At 38.2% G+C, this 20253-nt stretch overlaps 1 protein-coding gene across 4 annotated transcripts in view; it reads right to left on the minus strand.

The window, feature by feature from the left end:
- Positions 1–20253, minus strand: part of LOC140593653 (large ribosomal subunit protein eL31-like) — a 54289-nt gene that overhangs the window by 32826 nt on the left and 1210 nt on the right. Inside the window, exons 2-3 of one of the 4 annotated variants that reach the window (XM_026010143.2) lie at positions 16801–16939; positions 215–6922 (exon numbers count right to left, since the gene is read on the minus strand). The exons of 2 other annotated variants lie outside the window; for them this stretch is intronic. In XM_026010143.2, the coding sequence (XP_025865928.2) occupies positions 5979–6353 (375 nt within the window). In that variant the 5' untranslated portion in view covers positions 6354–6922; positions 16801–16939 and the 3' untranslated portion in view covers positions 215–5978. Of the gene's footprint in view, positions 1–214; positions 6923–16800; positions 16940–20253 lie in introns of those variants that run through there. One more of the 4 variants, XM_026010142.2, reaches the window with a different exon arrangement.

Raw genomic sequence — 20253 nt, forward strand, 5'->3', positions numbered from 1 at the left:
GATTTTATTTATTTGACACACAGAGAGAGCACAAGCAGGGAGAAGGGCAGGCAGAGGGAGAGGTAGAAGCAGGCTTCCTGCTGAGCAGGGAGCCCGATGACATGGGGCTCGATCTCAGGACTCTGGGATCATGATGTGAGTTGGAGGCAGATGTTTAACTGACTGAGCCACCCAGGCACCCTAAGAATGTGTTTGAATTTAAATGACCATCAAATTAAATTGGAATGCTCTTTATTTAGGATGGCATATATGAATCTCATGGCTCATGGTAACCACAAACCCAAAAGTTATGATAGATACACAAAAAGAAAGCCAAACAATGCTATAGATATTCCTCAACCACAAAGCAGCAAGGAGAAAGAAAAAGAGAACTATAAAAACAAAACAAAATAGCAAAAGTACATATATATCAATAATTATGTTTTTAAAGTTTTTAAATTTTTAATTCCAATTAACATACAGTTTTATATTGGTTTAAGGTGTACAAGCAGTGATTCAACACTTCCATACACCCCCCAGTGCTCATCACAAGTGCAGTCTTTAATCCACATCCCCCACCTACCACCCTTCTGGTAACCATCAGTTCTCTATAGTTCTCTATATCAGTCAGTTCTTAGTTTCCCTCTGCTTTTTAAAAAATTTTTTGGTTCCTTTGCTCATTTGTTTCTTAAATTCTACATATGAGTGAAATAATAACCACATCTTCTTTTTGCATTCGTCAATCGATGGACACTTGGGCTACTTCCATAATTTGGCTATTGTAGATAATGCTGCTATAAACATCAGGGTGTGCACACACCACTTTGAATTAGTATTTTTTGTATTCCAAGGGTCAATATTCAGTAGTGCAGTTGCTGGATCATGAGGTAATTCTATTCTTTTTTTTGTTTTTTGGTAGTTCTATTCTTAACTTTGAGAAATCTTCATACTATTCTCCAGAATGGCGCACCAGTTTGCATTCTCACCAACAATGCAAGAGGGTTCCTTTTTCTCCACATCCTCACCCACAAAGTGTTAGTTTGATTTTAGCCATGCTGAGAGGTGTGAGGTGATGTTGCATTGTAGTTTTGATTTGTATTTCCCTGATGATAAGTAGTGTTGAGTATCTTTTCCTGTGTCTGTTGGCCATTCTTTGGGGAAATGTTTGTTCATGTCTTCTCATTTTTTAAAAAAATTTTTATTTATTTATGATAGTCACACATAGAGAGAGAGAGAGGCAGAGACATAGGCAGAGGGAGAAGCAGGCTCCATGCACGGGGAGCCCGATGTGGGATTCGATCCCGGGTCTCCAGGATCGCTCCCTGGGCCAAAGGCAGGAGCTAAACCGCTGCGCCACCCAGGAATCCCCTGTCTTCTCATTTTTTAAGTGGATTGTTTTTTGGGTGTTGGCCTGGATCAGTACTTTATATATTTTGGATACTAACCCTTTATTGGATATGCCATTTGCAAATATCTTCTCCCATTCAGTAGGTTGTCTTTTGGTTTGTTGATTGATTCCTTTGCTATGCGCAAACTTTTTATTTTGTTGTAGTTCTAGTAGTTTATTTTTGCTTTATCTCCCTTGCCTCAGGAGACATATTTAGAAAATGTTGCTATGACTGATGGTAGAGAAATTACTGCCTATGTTGTGTTCAAGGATTTTTCTGGTTTCATGTCTCACATTTAGTTATATAATCCATTTTGAGTTTATTTTTGTGTACAGTGAAAGCGATCCAGTTTCATTCTTTTGCATATAAGCTGTCCAATTTTCCAAGTATCATTTGTTGAAGAGACTTTCCCCATTGTATATTCATTCCTACTTTGTTGAAGATTAATCAGTCATATATTTGTGGGTTTATTTCTGGGTTTTCTGTTCCTATTGAGCTATGTGCCTATTTTTGTGCAAGTACCATACTGCTTTAATTATTACTGCTTTATAAGAGAATTTGAAGTCTAGAATTGTGATCTCCAGTTTTGTTTTCTTTTTCAAGATTGCTTTAGCTATTTGAGGTCTTTTGTGGTTCCATAAAAATTTTAGGGTTGGTTGTTCTAGTTCTATGAATCCTATTGGTATTTTGATAGGGATTGCATTAAATGTGTAGATCGCTTTGGGTAGTATAGACATTTTAACAATATTCGTTCCTCCAACCCATGAGCGATGGGATATCCTTTCCATTTCTTTCTGGCATGTTCAGTTTCTTTCATCAGTGTTTTATAGTTTTCAGAGTAAACATCTTTCACGTCTTTCATTAAGTTTTCGTTTTGGGTGCAATTACAATTGGGATTATTTCATTTTTTGCTGATTCATTATTAGTGTATAGGAATGCAACATTGTTCTGTATATTGGTTTTGTATCCTGTGACTTTATTGAATTCATTTATCAGGTCTAATAGTTTTTTGGTGGTCTTTAGGGTTTTCTATATATAGTATCATGGTACCTGGAAATAGAGTTTTCCTTTCCAATTTGGATATTTTTGATTTCTTTTTGTGTCTAATTGCTGTGGTTAGGACTTACATGACTATGTTGTATAAAAGTAGCAAGAGTGGACATCCTTGTCATGTTCTTGCTCTAGGGAAAAAGCTCTGTTCATCACCATTAAGTATGATGTTAATTGTGGGTTTTCCATGTAAGGCCTTTATGTTAAGGTAGGTCCCTATAGACCTACATTACAGAATGTTTTTATCATGAGTGGATGTACTTTGTTGAGTGCTTTTTCTGCATCTATTGAAATGATACGGGTTTTATCCTCTTATTGATGTGACATATCATGTTGATTATTTTATGCATATTGAGCCACCACTTTCATTCCAGGAACAAATCCCACTTGATTGTGGTGTATGATTTTTTTTAATGTATTGTGGGATTCCGTTTGTCTCTATTTTGTTGAGGATTTTTGCATCTATATTCATGAGAGATATTGGTCTGTAGTTCTTTCTTCCTGGTGTTCTTATCTGGCTTTGGAATCAAGGTGATACTGGCCTCACTGAATTAATTTGTGAATTTTCCCTCCTCTTCTGTTTTTTGGAATAGTTTGAGAAGAGTAGATACTACCTTTTCTTTAAATATTTGGTAAAATTTGCCTGTGAAGACATCTGGTCCTGGACTTTTATTTTTGGGGAGGCTTTTTTTAAAATTATGGATTTAATTTTATTGCTAATTGGTCTGTCCACATTTTCTATTTCTTCCTGCTTTGGTTTTGGTAGGTCATATGTTTCTAGAAATTTATCTATTTCTTCTATGTTGTTCAATTTATTGGTATATAGTTTTCCATAAAACTCTCTTAATGATTTTGTATGTCTGCAGTTGGTGATTGTTATTTCTCCTCTTTCATTACTAGTTTTGTTTATTTGGGTCCTCTTTTTCTTTTTCCCCATGAGTCTGGCAAAAGGTTTATGAATTTTGTTGATTTTTTTCAAAGAACCAGCTCCTGGTTTCATGGATTTGTTCTATCGTTTCTTTAGTTCCTATGTCATTTAATTCTGCTCTTATCTTTATTATTTCCTTCATTTTGCTGGACTTGGGTTTTGTTTTTTATTCTTATACTCCTTTATGTGTATTTATTGAGATTTTTTTTTTGAGATTTTTTTTCTTGCTTCTGAGTAGGTCTGTACTGCTAGAAGTGTCCCTCTTAGGACCACTTGTGCTGCACCCCAAAGATTTACTTATTTTTGAGAGATTGAGAGAGCTTGAGTGGGAGGGGCAAAGGGAGAAGGAGAGATTCCCAACCATGCTCCATGCTCCAACTTGGAGCCCAATGTGGAGTTCAATCTCACAACTGTGAGAGCATGACCTGTGCCAAAAACAAGAGTTGGACACTCAACCACTGATCCACTCAGGTGCCTCCCTCTTCCCCTCCTAAAGACTTTTGACCATTGTGTTTTCATCTGTTTTGATGTATTCTTAAAATTTCTTCTTTGATTTCTTGGTTGACCTGTACATTGTTTAGTAGCATGTTATTTAACTTCCATGTATTTGTATTTGTGCTCTTTCCAGCTCTTCTGGTTGGCCTGTGGTTTCATAGCATTGTGGTCTGGAAAGATGCATGATATGACTTTGAATTTTTTGGGACTTGTTTTGTAGTCCCATGAATGTTTCTTTTTCTTTTTCTTTTTTTTTTTTTTAAGATTTTACTTATTCATGAGAGAAAGAGAGAGAGAGAGAGAGAGAGAGATAGAGAGGCAGAGACACATGTAGAGGGAGAAGCAGGCTCCACGTCGGGCTTCGATCCCAGGTCTCCAGGATCATGCCCTGGGCTGAAAGCGGCACTAAACCATTGAGCCACCGGGGCTGCCCTCTTTTTTTTTTTCTTTTTAAAGATTTTATTTATTTGTTTGAGAGAGAGAGACAGAGCTCAAGCAGGGGGAGCAGGAGATGGAGAAGCGTCCCTCTTAGGACACTCCGCACTCAGTGGGGAGCCTAATGGGCTCAATCCCAGGACCCTAGGATCGTGACCTGAGCTGAAGGCATTCAACCAACCAAGCCACCCAGGTGCCCCCCAATGAATGTTTCATGTGCAGTTGAAAAGAATGTGTATTTAGTTTTTGTATGACATGTTCTAATATGTCTGTTAAATCCTTCTGTTTCAGTGTGTCACTTAAAGCCACTGTTTCCTTGTTGATTTTATGTTTGGATGATTTACCTATTGCTGTAAGTGGGGTGTTAAAGTCCCCTATAATTATTATATTACTATTGATTAATTTCTTTATGTTTGTCAGTAATTGTTGTACGTATCTGGCTTCTCCCATGTTGGGTGGATATTTACAGTTGGTGTATTTTCTTGTTGGATTGTCCCCTTTATTGTTATAATGTCTGTGTCTTGTTACAGTTTTTGTTTTAAAGTCTATTTTGTCTGGTGTAAGTATTACTACCTCAGTTTTCTTATGCAGGTGTCCTTCCATATAGATGGATCTTGTTCTGTCACTCTGAGTCTTTTGGAGTATTTAGTTGATTTACAGTCAAACTAGGTTTTGATATATATGTATTTATTGCTATTTTGTTATTTGTTTTGTGGTTGTTATAGATATTCTCTGATCCTTCTTTTGCTTACATCCTTTGTTACTTTCTTTAGTGATACTCTTGGATTCCCTTGTTTATTCTTTATATATTACTGATTTTTGTTTTGTGGTTACCATTAAGTTTGTACAGGACATATGCATACAGCAGTCACTTAAGGTTGAACCCATTCTTTATTCCACCCCTTCTCATGTTTTAGGTACATGGTGTCATATTTTACATCCTTGTATTTTCTTTTTTTTTTTTAAGATTTTATTTATTCATGAGAGACACAGAGAGGGACAGAGAGAGGCAGAGACACAGGCAGAGGCAGAAGCAGGCTCCATGCAGGGAGCCTGATGTGGGACCCAATCCCCGGGTCTCCAGGATCACGCCCTTGGGCTAAAGGCAGCGCTAAACCGCTGAGCCACCCAGGCTGCCCCCATCCCTGTATTTTTTGAGTCCCTTGACTGATTTTTATAGAAATACTTATTTTTTACTGCTTCTGTGTTTTCTACTTTTCATACTTTCGTGTATAGTCTTTCCTTCCCCCCCCCCCTTTAATATTTCCTGTAGGGCTGGTTTCCCCTTAGTTTTTTTTTGAGAAGCTTGTTCTCTCTCCTACTCTGAATGGTAGGTAATCTTGGTGGAATAGAGTATTCCTGAGGCTGCCGATTTTTCCCATTTAGTACTTTAATATATCATACCACTCCATTCTGGCCTGAAAACTTTCTACTGGAAAGTTTCCTTATAGCCCTATGGGTTTCCCTTGTATGTTGTTGTCTTCTTCTGCTGCTTTAAAAATTTTTTCCTCATCACTATATTTTGCCAGTTTAATCACATATGTGTTTGGTGTGGGTTTGCTTTTGTTGATTTTGTTGGGGGCTCTCTGTGCCTTCTGGATGTCTGTTTCCCTCCCTAGGTTAGGAAATTTTCAGCTACTAGTTCTTTTTTTTTTTTTTTTTTTTTTTTTTGCAGTTTTATACCTTTATTTGACAATTAGCGATTAGTTCTCATCCACATTAACAGTCTGTAGATTTTTGAAAGTGGTGACAGGTACGTAGGTAACCAGCGTGTAGAGCTTGTTTGCTGAATCTTCATCCTCGTTACGTTTTCTGGACAACCGCACACGGATACGGTATGGAACATTCCTTATTCCTTTGGCCCAGACAGCTTTGTTGAGCCTGGTGTCAATGAGTACATCTGGAGTTCCCATCTCCTTCATGGCAAATTTCTGGATCTCTTTGAGTGCCCAAGGGGCATGCTTCTTGAAACCCACTCCATGGATACATTTGTGAATGCTGATGGTGTATTCTCTGGTCACTACCTCATTGATGGCAGAACGGCCCTTCTTCTCGCCACCCTTCTTTGCGGGAGCCATTCTGTTGGGCCCTAGTTGGAAAGGAGTCAGCTACTAGTTCTTCAAATAAAATTTCTGTCCACTTTTTTCTTTCTCTGAGAATCATGTTTTTACATTTGATGGAATGAATCATTGAGTTTCCTATATCTATTCTTGTTTTGTGTAATTCTTTTTTCCCTCTTTTGTTCAGCTTGATTATTTTCCATTACTCTGTCTTCTAGGTCATTAATTCATTCCTCTACTTCTTCCAAACTGCTATTTGTTGCATCAAGCATGTTTCTGACCTTGCTTGCTGCATTCTTCATCTGTTTATTTCTTCTTTATCTATGTTAAGGGTCTCATTTATGTCTTCCACTCTTTTCTCAAGACCGGAAGTGAGAGTCCCTATGATCATCGCTTTCAATATTCCATCAAACATGTTACTTTTATTTATTTTTTGCTTAGATCTCTGGTTGTGGCCTTGTCTTGTTCTTACATTTGAGACACATTCTTCTGTCTTCTCATTTGGTCTCTCTGTGCCTGTTTCTCTGTGTTAGGAAAGTCATCTACATTTCCTGTTACCGAAGTAATGGCCTTATGAAGGATAGGTCCTGTTAAAAAAAAAAAAAAAAAAAAAAAGGATAGGTCCTGTAGTACCCTGCCATGTAGTGTCCTTTGTTCCCCAGGGCCTGATGCTTCCAGGAGTGTCTCTAGTGTGTTCTGTGTGTGCTGAACTGTTTTGTCCTGGTCACTTTATACTTCAGGCCAGTCATCTGAAGAGGCTCTCTGCCTGTTGTGGGCAGTATTTGGTCCCCGGAGTTAATGTGTCACGTTTTAACTAGGTTTGCTCTGTTCTGTTTGTGAAATGAGACACTTGCTACTGCTGACAGAATCAAAGCTCTGCAAAACTCCTGGGCTGGAAAACAAGGTATTGGCAGGTGTGTAGGCCCATCTTCTGGGGAAGGAGGCCTGACATGCTGGGACTGAGGCAGGCATGACTGGAACAGGAGCTTTCACTAGAGTAGGGGTGAAGCTTGGTGTAAGCAAGTTAGGTAGCAAATGTAGGTGTTGTGCTGGCTTCCACTTGTGGTTATATGTTTATGCCAAAGGATGTGGGAGGGAAATGGTGCCTGCCAGTTTCTTTGCTCCTTGAGGGGCTTCTCTCAGAATGCTGCCTCTGTGGGACATGCTCTGAGATGAGCAAATATAACCTCCCCAATGTGTACCCCAGGTGCTCTTCAGATCACTGTTTCCACACTTGTGTGTCCTGGGCTATTTGCTTGCATTCTTTCTAAGAGTAGTGCAATGCCATCTGGGCTTTCCCTGAGCCATGCCTAAATGACCTTTAGAGCTTAAGAACTCCAGACCTTAAGCTCTGCTGTTTGCCAGAACTCACAAAATTTGGTTCCTCTTGCTCTTCAAGCCAACTGCTATCAGGATTCATTTACCCCATGCACTCATATCTGTTAGTTTCTCACCCTTCTTTAGGACTGCAGCTTCTTTTCCATGAATGCATTTCTCTCCCCCTGCAGTGGCCATGATCTGTTTCTCTCCCAAACCATGTCTCCCCACTTCCTACCTTCTTCAATGTGGCATCTTCTCTACCTTTAGTTGTGGAATTTGTTCTGTCAATCTTCAGGCCAATTTCTGGAGTATTTAGGATGCTTTGATAGTTACCTAGTATTTGTGGGAGAGATGAGCTTGGGGTCCTCCTACTCCACCACCATCTTCTCATTCTTTATCAATAATTACTTTAAATGTAAATGGCCAAAATACTCCAATCAAAAGACACAGGGTGGTGGAATGGATTAAAAAGCAAGACCCACTTATATGCTCCCTAGAAGAGACTTACCTCATACTTACACATACAGATTGAAAGTAAAGGGATGGAAAACATTTACTATGCACATGGAAGCAAAATACGCTGGGTTAGTAATACTTTTACAAAATAGACTTTAAAACAAAGACTATTATAAGAGACAGAGGAGGGAATTACATAATGATAAGGGGATCAATCCAGTAAGAATGTAAATATCCACATACCCAACACAGAAGCACCTAAATACATAAATATTAACACACATAGAAATTAATGGTGATGCAATAATAGTACAGGACTTTAACATCTCACATCAATGGATAAATCATCCAGGCAGAAAATCGGTGAACAAATATCTTTTAATGGCACATTAGACCAGATAGACATAAGATATATACAGAACATCCCATCCAAAACCAACGGAGTATGATATGGAACACTCTTCAGAACAGGTCACACATTAGACCACAAAACAAGCTGCAATAAGTTTAGAAAGACTGAAATCATACCATGCATCTTTTCTGATCAGAATAGTATGAACCTAGAAATAAACCACATGGAAAAAAAGCTAGAGAAAAACAAAACACAAACATGGAAACTAAACAACACAATATCAACCAATGGGTCAAAGAAATAATCAAAGAAGATAAACTACATGGAGACAAAACATAATGGTCTCAAGTCTTTGGGACAAAGTGAAAGTTCTGAGAGGGAATTATAAAGCAATGCACGCCCACCTCAAAAAACAAGATAAAGCTCAAATGAATAATCTAAACTTAAACCTAAAGAAACTAGAAAAGAAGAAAAAAGCCCAAGGTGAGTAGAAAAAAGGAAATAAAGATCAGAGCAGAAATAAATGACATAAAGAAAAAAAAATCACTGAAACCCAAAAGCTGGTTCTTTGAACAAGATAAACAAAATTGATTAAGCCAGACTTATCAAGAAAAAAAAAGAGCCCAAATAAATACAATCAGATATGAGAGTAAAGTTATAATTCACACCATAGAAATTCAAAGAATTGTAAGAGAATACTGTGAAAGTATATGCCAACAAATTGGATAACCTTCAAGAAATAAATTCTTAGAAACATACAGTCTTCCCAAACTGAACCAGGTAGAAACAGAAAACCCAAACAGTCCAATGACAAGTAATAAAATTGAACTAGTAATAAAAAAAATTACCAAAATGTAATAGTCCGGGACCAAAATGATTCACAGGTGAATTCTATCCAAACATTTAAGTAAGAGTTAATACCTATTTTCCTCAAATGACTCCAAGAAATCTAAGAGGGAGATCTTTCAAATATATATTTTTTTTCAATTTTTATTTATTTATGATAGTCACAGAGAGAGAGAGAGAGAGAGAGAGAGACAGAGGCAGAGACAGAGGCAGAGGCAGAGGGAGAAGCAGGCTCCATGCACCGGGAACCCGATGTGGGATTCGAGCCTGGGTCTTCCGGATCGCGCCCTGGGCCAAAGGCAGACGCCAAACCGCTGCGCCACCCAGGGATCCCTCAAATATATTTTTTGAGGCCAGCATTATTCTGATACTAAAACCAAAGAGCGCAAAAAAAAAAAAAAAAAAAAAAAAAAAAGAGAGAGAGAGAGAGAGAGAGATAGAGAGAGAAAACTACAGGCCAGTATCTCTGATGAACATATATGTAAAAATCCTGAACAAAATATTAGAAAGCTGCATACAATAAATTAAAAAGATGATTCACCATGATCAAGTGGGATTTATTTTGAGAATCCAAGGATGGTTTGGTATTTGCATTGCAAATCATTCAACGTGATACAGATAGATCAACAAAGGATAAAATCACATGGTTTTCTCAATACATGCAGAAAAAGCATTTGCCAAAATTCTACATTCACAATAAAATCTCTCAACAAAGTGGGGTTAGAAGGAACATATGTCAACATAATAAAGGCTATATGCAAAAAACCTACAACTAACATCATATTCAATGCTGAAAAAGTTGAGAGCTTTTCCTTTAAGATCAGGAAGACAAGGATGTCTCCTCTTCCCACTTTTATTCAACATATAGTGGAACTCCCAGCCACAGCAATTTGACAAGAAAAAAACAGCTCCCTGTATTGGTAAAGAAATTAAACTGTTACGATTGGCAGATAACACTATACTGTACATTAAAAAGCCTGAAGAATCCACAAAAGACCTACTGGAACTAATAAATGAAGTCAGTAAAGTTGCAGGATACTTATTACCCAGAGATCAGTAGCATTTCTGTACACCAATAAAGAATTAGGAGAAAGAGAAATTAAGAAAATTATGCCATTTATAATTGCACTAAAATAAATACCTAAAAATAAACTCTTAACCAAACAGGTACTCTGAAAAGTATAAAACACTGATAAAAGAAATTGAGGATGACATAGAAATGGAAAGATATTCCATACTCATGGATTGGAAGAATTAGTATTGTTAAGTTATCCACATTACTTAAAGCAATCTATGGATTCAATGCAATCACTACCAAAATACCAAGAGCATTTTCCACAAAACAAGAAAAAAAAATACTAAAGTTTGTGTGAAACCAACAAGACCCCGAATCACCGAAACAATCTTGAGAAAGACGAACAAAACTGGAGGTATCACAATCTCCAATTTCAAGATAATACTAAACAGCTGTAGTAATCAAAACAGTATGGTACTGGCACAAAAATAAACACATGGATGATGGAACACATGAATTGTGTGGTCAGTTGAGCTATGACAAAGGAGCTGAGAAATAATAAAGATTAGAGCAGAACTCAACAAAATAGAGACCAGAAGAACAGATCAACAAATCTAGGAGGTGGTTCTTTGAAAGAATTATAAGACAGGTAAATCCTGAAAAAAAGACTCTAATAAAATCATAAATGAAAGAAGAGAGGTCACAACCAACATCAAGGAAATACAAATGATTTTAAGAATGTATTATGAGCAATTATATGCCAACAAATTAGGCAATCTGGAAGAAATGGTTGCATTTCTGGTAACCTATAAATTACCAAAACTGAAACAGGAATAGAAAACCTGAACAGATCAATACCAGCAAAGAAACTGAAGCAGTTATCAAAAACCTCCCAAGAAACAAGAGTCCAGGGCCAGATGGCTTCCCAGGGGAAATTTAAAGAAGAAATAATACCTATTCTACTGAAGCTACTTCAGAAGATAGAATTGGAAAGAAAATTTCCAAATTCGTTTTATAAGGTCAGCATTACCTTGATCCCAAAACCAAAGACTCCATCAAAAAGAATTAAAGACCAGTATCCCTGATGAACTTAGATGTCAAAATACTCATCAAGATATTAATCAATAGGATACAACAGTACATTAAAAGGATTATTCACCGTGACCAAGTGGAATTTATCCCTGGGATGCAAGGGTGGTTCAACATTCATAAATCAATGTGATAGATCACATTAATAAAAGAAAACAGAAGAACCATATGATCCTCTCAATTGATGCAGAAAAAGCATCTGACAAAATGCAGCATCCTTTCTTGATTAAAACTCTTCAAATTTAGGGACAGAGAGAACATACCTCAGTATCATAAAAGCCATCTACAAAAGGACCATACTGAATATCATTCTCAATAGGGAAAAACTGAGAGCTTTTCCCCTATGGTCAGGAACACACCAGGAATGCCCACTCTTACTACTATTGTTCAACGTAGTGCTAGATGTCCTAGCCTCAGCAATCAAACAACAAAAAGATAAAAGGCATTCAAATTGGCAGAGAAGTCAAACTGCTCTTTGCAGATGACATTATACTGTATATAGAGAATCCAAAATACTCCACCTCAAAATTGCTAGAACTCATACAGGAATTCAGCAATGTGGCAGGATACAAAATCAATGCACAGAAATCAGTTGCATTTCTATACACTAACCATGAGACTGAAACAAGAGAAATTAAGGAATTGATCCCATTTACAATTGCACCAAAACCATAAGATACCTAGGAATAAACCTAGCCAAAGAGGTAAAAGATCTGTACTTTAAAAACCACAGAACACTTAAAAAAGAAATTGCAGAAGACATAAAGAAATTGGAAAAAAAAACACAAAAAAACAAAAAAAAATTAGAAAACATTTCATGCTCATGGATTGGAAGAATATTGTGAAAATGCCTATGCTACCCAGAGCAATTTACAGATTCAGTGCAATCCCTATCAACATACCATGGACTTCCTTCAGAGAGTTGAAACAAATAATCTTTAAGATTTGTATGGATCCAGAAAAGACGCTGAATAGCCAGAGGAATGTTGAAAAAGTTCTAGGAGGGCAAGCCCACCTGACAATCTGCAAAGCAGGTCCCTCCCCCAGAAGACCTACACAGACCCCTTGCAAGCACCAAATCTACTGATCAGAGAGTGCTATAAGCATCAGCTCTATGGGAAATAGGATCTAGCTTTCTTTTCAGTCTTTTAAAAATTTATTATGATTTTTCTTCTTAAATTCTTAATTTATCTTTAAAAAAATATTTGTAAATATATTTCTTATTCTCCCTCTATATTTTTTCTTTAATCTGGACAAAATGCCAAGACAGAGGAATTCTCCCCTCAAAAAAGAACAAGAAGAAACCACAGCCAGGGATTTGCTTAAAACAGATATAAGTAACATATCTGAACAAAAATTCAGAATAACAGTCATAAGAATACTAGCTGGGCTTGAAAAAAAAATAGAAGACTCCAATGAAACCCTTGCTGCAGAGATAAGAGAACTAAAATATAGTCAAAATAAATAAATAAATAAAAAATAAAATATAGTCAAGCCAAAATTAAAAATGCTATAACCGAGATCCAATCCTGACTAGAGGTAATCACAACAAGGGTGCAAGCTGGAGAGAAATGAATAAGTGATACAGAAGATAAAATTATGGAAAATCATGAAGCTGAAAAGAAGAGGGAAAGAAAGCTATTAGATCATGAATATTGGGAAGCCTGGGTGGCTCAGCAGTTGAACATCTGCCTTTGGCTCAAGGCATGATCCTGGAGTCCCAGGATGAAGTCTCATAATCAGTCTCCCTGCATGGAGCCTGCTTCTCCCTTTGCCTGTGTCTCTGCCTATCTCTCTCTGTCTCTCCCATAGATAAATAAATAAAATCTTAAAAAAAAAGATCATGAATATTTACTTAGGGAATTCAGCAATTCTATAAAGATATGTAATATTCATATTATAGGAGTCCCAAAAGAAGGGGGGGGAAGGGACAGAAGGTATATTTGAACAAATTATGGCTGAGAACTTCCCTAATTCAGAGAAGGAAACAGACATTAAGTCCAAAAGGCATAGAGAACTTCCCTAAAAATCAACAAAAACAGGTCAACACCAGGACATCATAGTGGAAGTTGCAAAATGCAAAGTGAGAATTCTAAAAGCACCTAAGGACAAAAGATCCTTAACCTACAAGGATAGACACATAAGGTTAGCAGCAGACCTGGCCACAGAGACTTGGAAGGTCAGAAGGGAATGGCAACATATATTCAATGTTCTAACTGGGAAAAATACACAGCCAAGAATACTTTATCCAGCAAGACTGTCATTCAGAATAGAAGGAGAGATAAAGAGACCAAGACAAGTAAAAACTAAAAGAGTTTGTGACCACTAACCCAGCCTTGCAAGAAATATTAAAGGGGACTCTGTGAGTGGGGAAGAAAGAAGACCAAAAGCAATAAAGACTAGAAAGGAACAGAGAATATCACCAGAAACACCAACTTTACAGGTAACAATGACAGTAAATTAATATATTTCAATAATCACTGAATATAAATGGACCAAATGCTCCAATCAAAAGACACAGGGTATCAGAATGGATAAAAAACAAATAAAATTCATCTATATATATTTCCTGCAAGAGACTCATTTGAGACCCAAAGAGACCTGCAGATTGAAATTGAGGGGGTGGAGAACCATTTATCATGCCAATGGATGTCAAAAGAAAGCTGGAGTAGCCATACTTATATCAGACAAACTAGATTTTAAGCCAAAGTCTGCATTATATCATGATTAAGGATTCTATCTATCAAGAAGATCTAACAATTATAAATATGTATGCCTCCAACTTAGAAGCACCCAAATACATGAAATGATTTTTTTAAAGATTTATTAATTCATGAGAGACACACAGAGAGGTAGAGACATAGGCAGAGAGAGAAGCAGCCTCCCTGTGGGGAGCCTGATGTGGGACTCGATCCCAGAACCTGGGGATCACCAGGTCCAGACCAGAGCCAAAGGCAGACACTCAACCACTGAGCCACCCAGGCATCCTATATGAATTAATAATAAACATAAATTCATTGATAATAACACAATATCAGTAGGGGGCTTTAAACCCCCACTACAGCAATAGACAGATTACCTAAGCATAAAATCAATAAGGAAACAATTTCATTGAATGACACACTGGACCAGATGAACATAACAGATTTACTCAGAAAATTTCATCCTAAAGCAGCAGAATACACAGTGTTTTCAAGTGCACATAGGACATTCTCCAGAACAGATCACATACTAGGTCACAAATTAGTCCTCAACAAATACAAGGTCAAACCATGAATATTTTCAGAACACAACACTATGAAATTTGAAGTCATCCACAAAAAAAACTTGGGAAGACTACAAAAATATGGAGGTTAAAGAAAATCCTACCAAATAATGAATGGATTAATCAAGAAATTAAAGAAGAAATTATAAAGCACATGGAAACAAATGAAAATGAAAGTATGACCGTCCAAAACCTTTGGGATACAGCAAAGGCAGTCCTAAGAGGGAAGTGTATAGCAACACAGACATACCTCAAGAAGCAAGAAAAATCTCAAATAAATAACCTAACTTAACCTAAAGGAGCTAACAGAACAGCAGGTAAAGCCTAGAGTCAGCAGAAATAGGGAAATAATAAAAATTAGAGCTTACATAAATGATACTGAAATAAAAAACCCCTGTAGAATAGATCAATGAAACCAAGAGCTGGTTCTTTGAAAAAATTAATAAAACTGATAAACTCCTATCCAGACTCATCAAAAAGAAATGGCAGAGGACCCAAACAAAATCACAAATGAAGGAAGAGCTACTTGAGACCTAAAGACCTGTTTGAGAAGGTGGCAATGGAGCAAGGATCTGGATGACAATAAAGAACAGCAGTGAAGTCATGAGGATGAAACTCCAGGCAGGAGGCTTGTTTAAAGGCTTGAAGGGGGCATAAGCTTGGCTTATGAGAAGCAGAGAAGGCAGACCACTGAGTTCACATTTGTGTCTTTGTAAGCAAGGACAAGAATGGAAGGAGGCAGAGTCATATTAGGTCTGGAAGCCAACACAGAGTCTGGATTATATTCTTTGGGAGATCAGAAGTCATTAAAAGACATTGTGAAATGAAATCCCATTTATGTAGTTTAAAAATCATCTGATTTGAGTATAGAGTGGACTGTATGGATGCAAGAGTGAAAGCATGGAGACCAGTTCAGCAGCCACAGTAGTGTTTCAGGTGAGAATTTGATATGAATAAACGAAGGCTGATATCCTATCATTTCGAGGCAGAAAACAACCCTGTCTGCTAGAATGGATGTGCGGAGAGGATAAGTGAGGACAATAGAAGAATAAAGAAGAAAAAGAATTTAAAAATCTGGATATTCAGCTTTAGCGAATAGCTGGGTGGGGATTCCTTTTATTAAATGTTAAGAGCGTGAAAGACAGTAGAATAAGGAGATAATCAAGACCTCTGGGTGGGCCTCAAGAAATATGTGGAGTTTGAGTTGAGAATGAGCAACTAAAATGGGCTAGGGAAATAAAAAGCCATGTATATGGACTGAGGGTTCTGGGGAGAGGCAAGGTTGGAGTACAGATAAAGACCTAGGAGTCATTTTTAAAAGATGCTTTATAGAAATAGCCTGGGAAGATGGCAGAGGAGGGGGATCCTAAGCTCACCCCATCCCACAGATATACCTATATAACAGTCATACAAGAGTAACCCAGAAAACAAACTGAAAACTAGCATAACAAGCTCTATGATTAATTGTAGAGAGAAGGCTACATTGCAAAAGACAGGAAGGGTAGAGATGCCATCACAGGAGGAACACCACAAACAGGGAGAAGGGAAAGGAATAGACCCTCCACCAGGCACCCCAGACAGGGGGACCTGCCCTAGGATGATATAAGATTTGGCTTTGAAAACCAGTGGGGCTTAATGCAAGTTTTTACAACCAGTGGTGCTAACCTTCAGGGACTTAAAAAATCAGCAGGCTTGGCTCTGGGAGAGGCCAGGCTATAAGAAACAGTCCTGCCTTTAAGAATCCGCATAACAAACAACTCAGAGGGAGCATTGAAGCAGCAGTTGGAAAAGTGCCTGGGGCATATATACAGATTTATTTACTAATCTCAGAATATGCGCTGGAAGGGCAGGGATCTTTATGAGAATTCAACAAAAGACCCAGTGGGCACTACTTTTCTCCTTGCCACCAGCCTAGATGCAGATACCCCAGACACCTGTGGGAACTAGTGAGAACAGTCACCACCTTGCTTGCTAAAACACCATGCCCTCAGTGCTCTCCTGCAAACACGCCCCATCTAACCAGCCCCACTCCCAAGGAGTCCCTCCAAAGTAACTCTGGTCAAGTCTCCTCCTGCAAGCAGACCTGTTAATACCCTGCTAACACCATGTGCCACACCCCTACCTTCACTTGTGGATCTGGTCCATCCATTCCACTCTACTGGGCTTCTCTGGGCAGGAGTCCCTCCAAAGTAATGCCTGACCCATTTCATTCTCCAAGCAGCACTGACAGTGGCCAGCACCACTCCAAAGTGACTCTTGCCCTGAGGAGAGAAGATAACCACATACTATTCGATTGCAGCCTAGCAGTAGGCTGAGGGCAAACATCTGATATGACTGCCAGCACTGTCCACCAACAAAAACTTCACAGGGGGTATCACAAAGAGAGAGCCCTGAAGATTGGGGTCACTGCAACCTCAACAGACAGATTAGGGCCAGACCCTGGGTCTGACTGCAGGTCCCACTCAGAGTACAATGCAGGGACAGCACCATATAGTTCCATGTGATCCTAGTTCTGGCAGACAGGTTGAGAGCAGGCCCAACTACAAGTCCAAGGCAGCCCCCAGACTGGCCCCATAGAGCATAGGACCAAATCCTACCACAGCAAAGAGAGCCATTCCAGATGACTGGACTGAAGGCAAATGTGGCTCAACCACATTAGAGTGTGTGCAATGCATAGAAGACACCCTGGAGGGACGCCTAGGTGGCTCAGCAGTTTAGTGCTTGCCTTAGGCCCAGGGTGTGATCCTGGAGTTCCGGGATCAAATCCCGCGTCAGGCTCCCTGCATGGAGCCTGCTTCTCCCTTTGCCTGTGTCTCTGCCTCTCTTTCTCTGTGTCTCTATGAATAAATAAATAAAATCTTAAAAAAAAAAAAAAAAAGAGGGAGAGAAAGGGAAACCCCATGAAGTTATTGGCTGGTTTTTCAGCAGAAATGTTGCAGGCCAGGGATCCCTGGGTGGTGCAGCGGTTTGGCGCCTGCCTTTGGCCCAGGGCGCGATCCTGGAGACCCGGGATCGAATCCCACATCGGGCTCCTGGTGCATGGAGCCTGCTTCTCCCTCTGCCTGTGTCTCTGCCTCTCTCTCTCTCTCTCTCTCTCTCTCTGTGACTATCATAAATAAATAAAAATTAAAAAAAAAAAAAAAAAAAGAAACGTTGCAGGCCAGAAGAGAGTGCATGATATATTCAAAGTGCTGAAAGGAAAAAATCTGAAACCAAAAGACTATTGTTCAAGCTAGAAAGACATATAAAGAGTTCCCAGACAAACCACAAGCCAGCTTTAATAGAAATGTTAAAGGGAATTCTTTGAATAGAAAGGAGAGGCCATGGGATCCCTGAGTGGCGCAGTGGTTTGGCGCCTGCCTTTGGCCCAGGGCACGATCCTGGAGACCCGGGATCGAATCCCACGTCGGGTTCCCGGTGCATGGAGCCTGCTTCTCCCTCTGCCTGTGTCTCTGCCTCTCTCCCTCTCTCTCTGTGTGACCATCATAAATAAAGAAAAATTAAAAAAATATATATATATAAAAAAAAAGAAAGGAGAGGCCATAATCAGGAGTAAAAAAATTATGAAAGGAAAAAATTTACACATATGTACAAACATAAAAAAACTAGAAGATAAAACCACTTATAAACCACTAATAAGAGATGCCTGGGTGGCTCAGTGGTTGAGCATCTGCCTTTGGATAAGGGTGTGATCTCAGGGCCCTGGGATTGAGTCCCACATGGGGCTCCCTGCAGGGAGCCTGCTTCTTCCTCAGCCTAGGTCTCTGCCTAGGCTGTATCTCTCATGAATAAGTTAAATAAAATCTTTTTTAAAAATTGTAAAAACCACTTATAAAACCAGTATGAAGGTTAAGTACAAAAGCAGTAAAATCAATTATATCTATAAAAATCAGTTAAGGGATTCATAAAATAAAACATGTAACGTATGTTATCATACACAGAAAATGTTGCGGGGGGGTAAAAATCTAGTGCTCTTAGAATGGGTTCAAATTTAAGCGATCATCAGACTAATATATACCGTTATGTGCATAGGATGTTATATGCAATCCTAAAAGTAACTACAAATCAAAAACCTATAATAGATATGTAAAAAATAAAGAGAAAGGAATCCAAGAATATCTTAAAGAAAGCCATCAAACCACAAGGGAAGAGAGCAAGAGAAGAAATAAGGAACACAGAATTACAAAAACAACCCTAAAACAAGTAACAAAATGCCAAGAAGTACATACCATTCAATAATTACTCTGAATGTAAATGGATTAAATGTTCCAATCAAAAGACACTGGGTAACTGAATGGATAAAAAAAAACCAAGACTCGTTTATATGCTGTCTACAGGTGACTCTCTTCAGACCTAAAGACAAATGCAGATTGAAAGGGATGGAAAAACATTGACCATGTAAATGGAAGCAAAAAGAAAGCAGGAGTAGCAATATTTCTATCAGATAAAATAGACTTTAAAACAAAGACTGTATCAAGAGATGAAGAAGGACATGCTACGTATTGATAAAGGGAACAATCCAACAAGAAGATATAACAATTGTAAATATTTACACACCCAACATAAGACCACTGAAATACATAATGCAACTACTAACAGGTGTAAAGGAATAAATTGATAGTAGGATGCCTGGGTGGCTCAGCCGTCAAGCATCCGCCTTTGGCCCAGGATGTGATCTTGGAGTCCCAGGACTGAGTCCCGCATCTGGCTCCCTGCATGGAGCCTGCCTCTCTCTCTGTCTCTCAGGAATAAACAAACAAAATCTTTAAAAAAAAAAAAAAAAAAAAAGGAATAAAAGTAGGGGACTTTACTACCACACTTACTTTGAATGACATATTGGACTGGATGGACCTAAACAAATATATTCAGAACATTCCATCCAAAAAACAGTGGAGCATATGATCTTTACAAGTCACATGGAACATTTTCCAAAACAGATCACATGTTAGGCCACAAAATAAGTCTCAGTACATTCAAAAGGACTGAAATCATATCATACATCTTTTCTGACCACAAAAGTATGAAACTAGAAATCAACCACAAAAAAAAAAAAAACCTGGAATTTTTGGTACGTACATGGAGGTTAAGTAACATGCTACTAAACAATGAATGAGTCAATCAAAAAATCAAAGAGAAAATTAAAAAATACATGGAGACAAATGAAAACAAAAACACAATAGTCTCAAATCTTTGGGACACAGCAAAAGTTGTTCTAAGAGGGAAGATTAAATAATATAGGCATATCTCAAGACACAAGAAAAATCTCAAATAATCTAATCTTACATCTAAAGTAGAACTAGAAAAAGAACAAGCAAGCCCAAAGCCAGTAGAAGGAAAGAAATTATAAAGATTAGAGCAGAAATAAATGAAATATAGAGACTATAAATACAAGAGAACAGATTAATGAAACCAGGAGCTGGTTCTTTGAAAAGATCAACAAAATTGATAAACCTTTAGCCAGACTCATTTAAAAAGATGGGGGTTGGAGAGGGGCAGGAGAGGACTCAAATAAAATAAAAAATGAAAGAGAAGGCAAGAATATACAATTGGATAAAGACAATTTCTTTAACAAATG

This window comes from Vulpes vulpes, chromosome 1, assembly GCF_048418805.1.
Source record: "Vulpes vulpes isolate BD-2025 chromosome 1, VulVul3, whole genome shotgun sequence".
NCBI classification, from domain to species: domain Eukaryota; kingdom Metazoa; phylum Chordata; class Mammalia; order Carnivora; family Canidae; genus Vulpes; species Vulpes vulpes.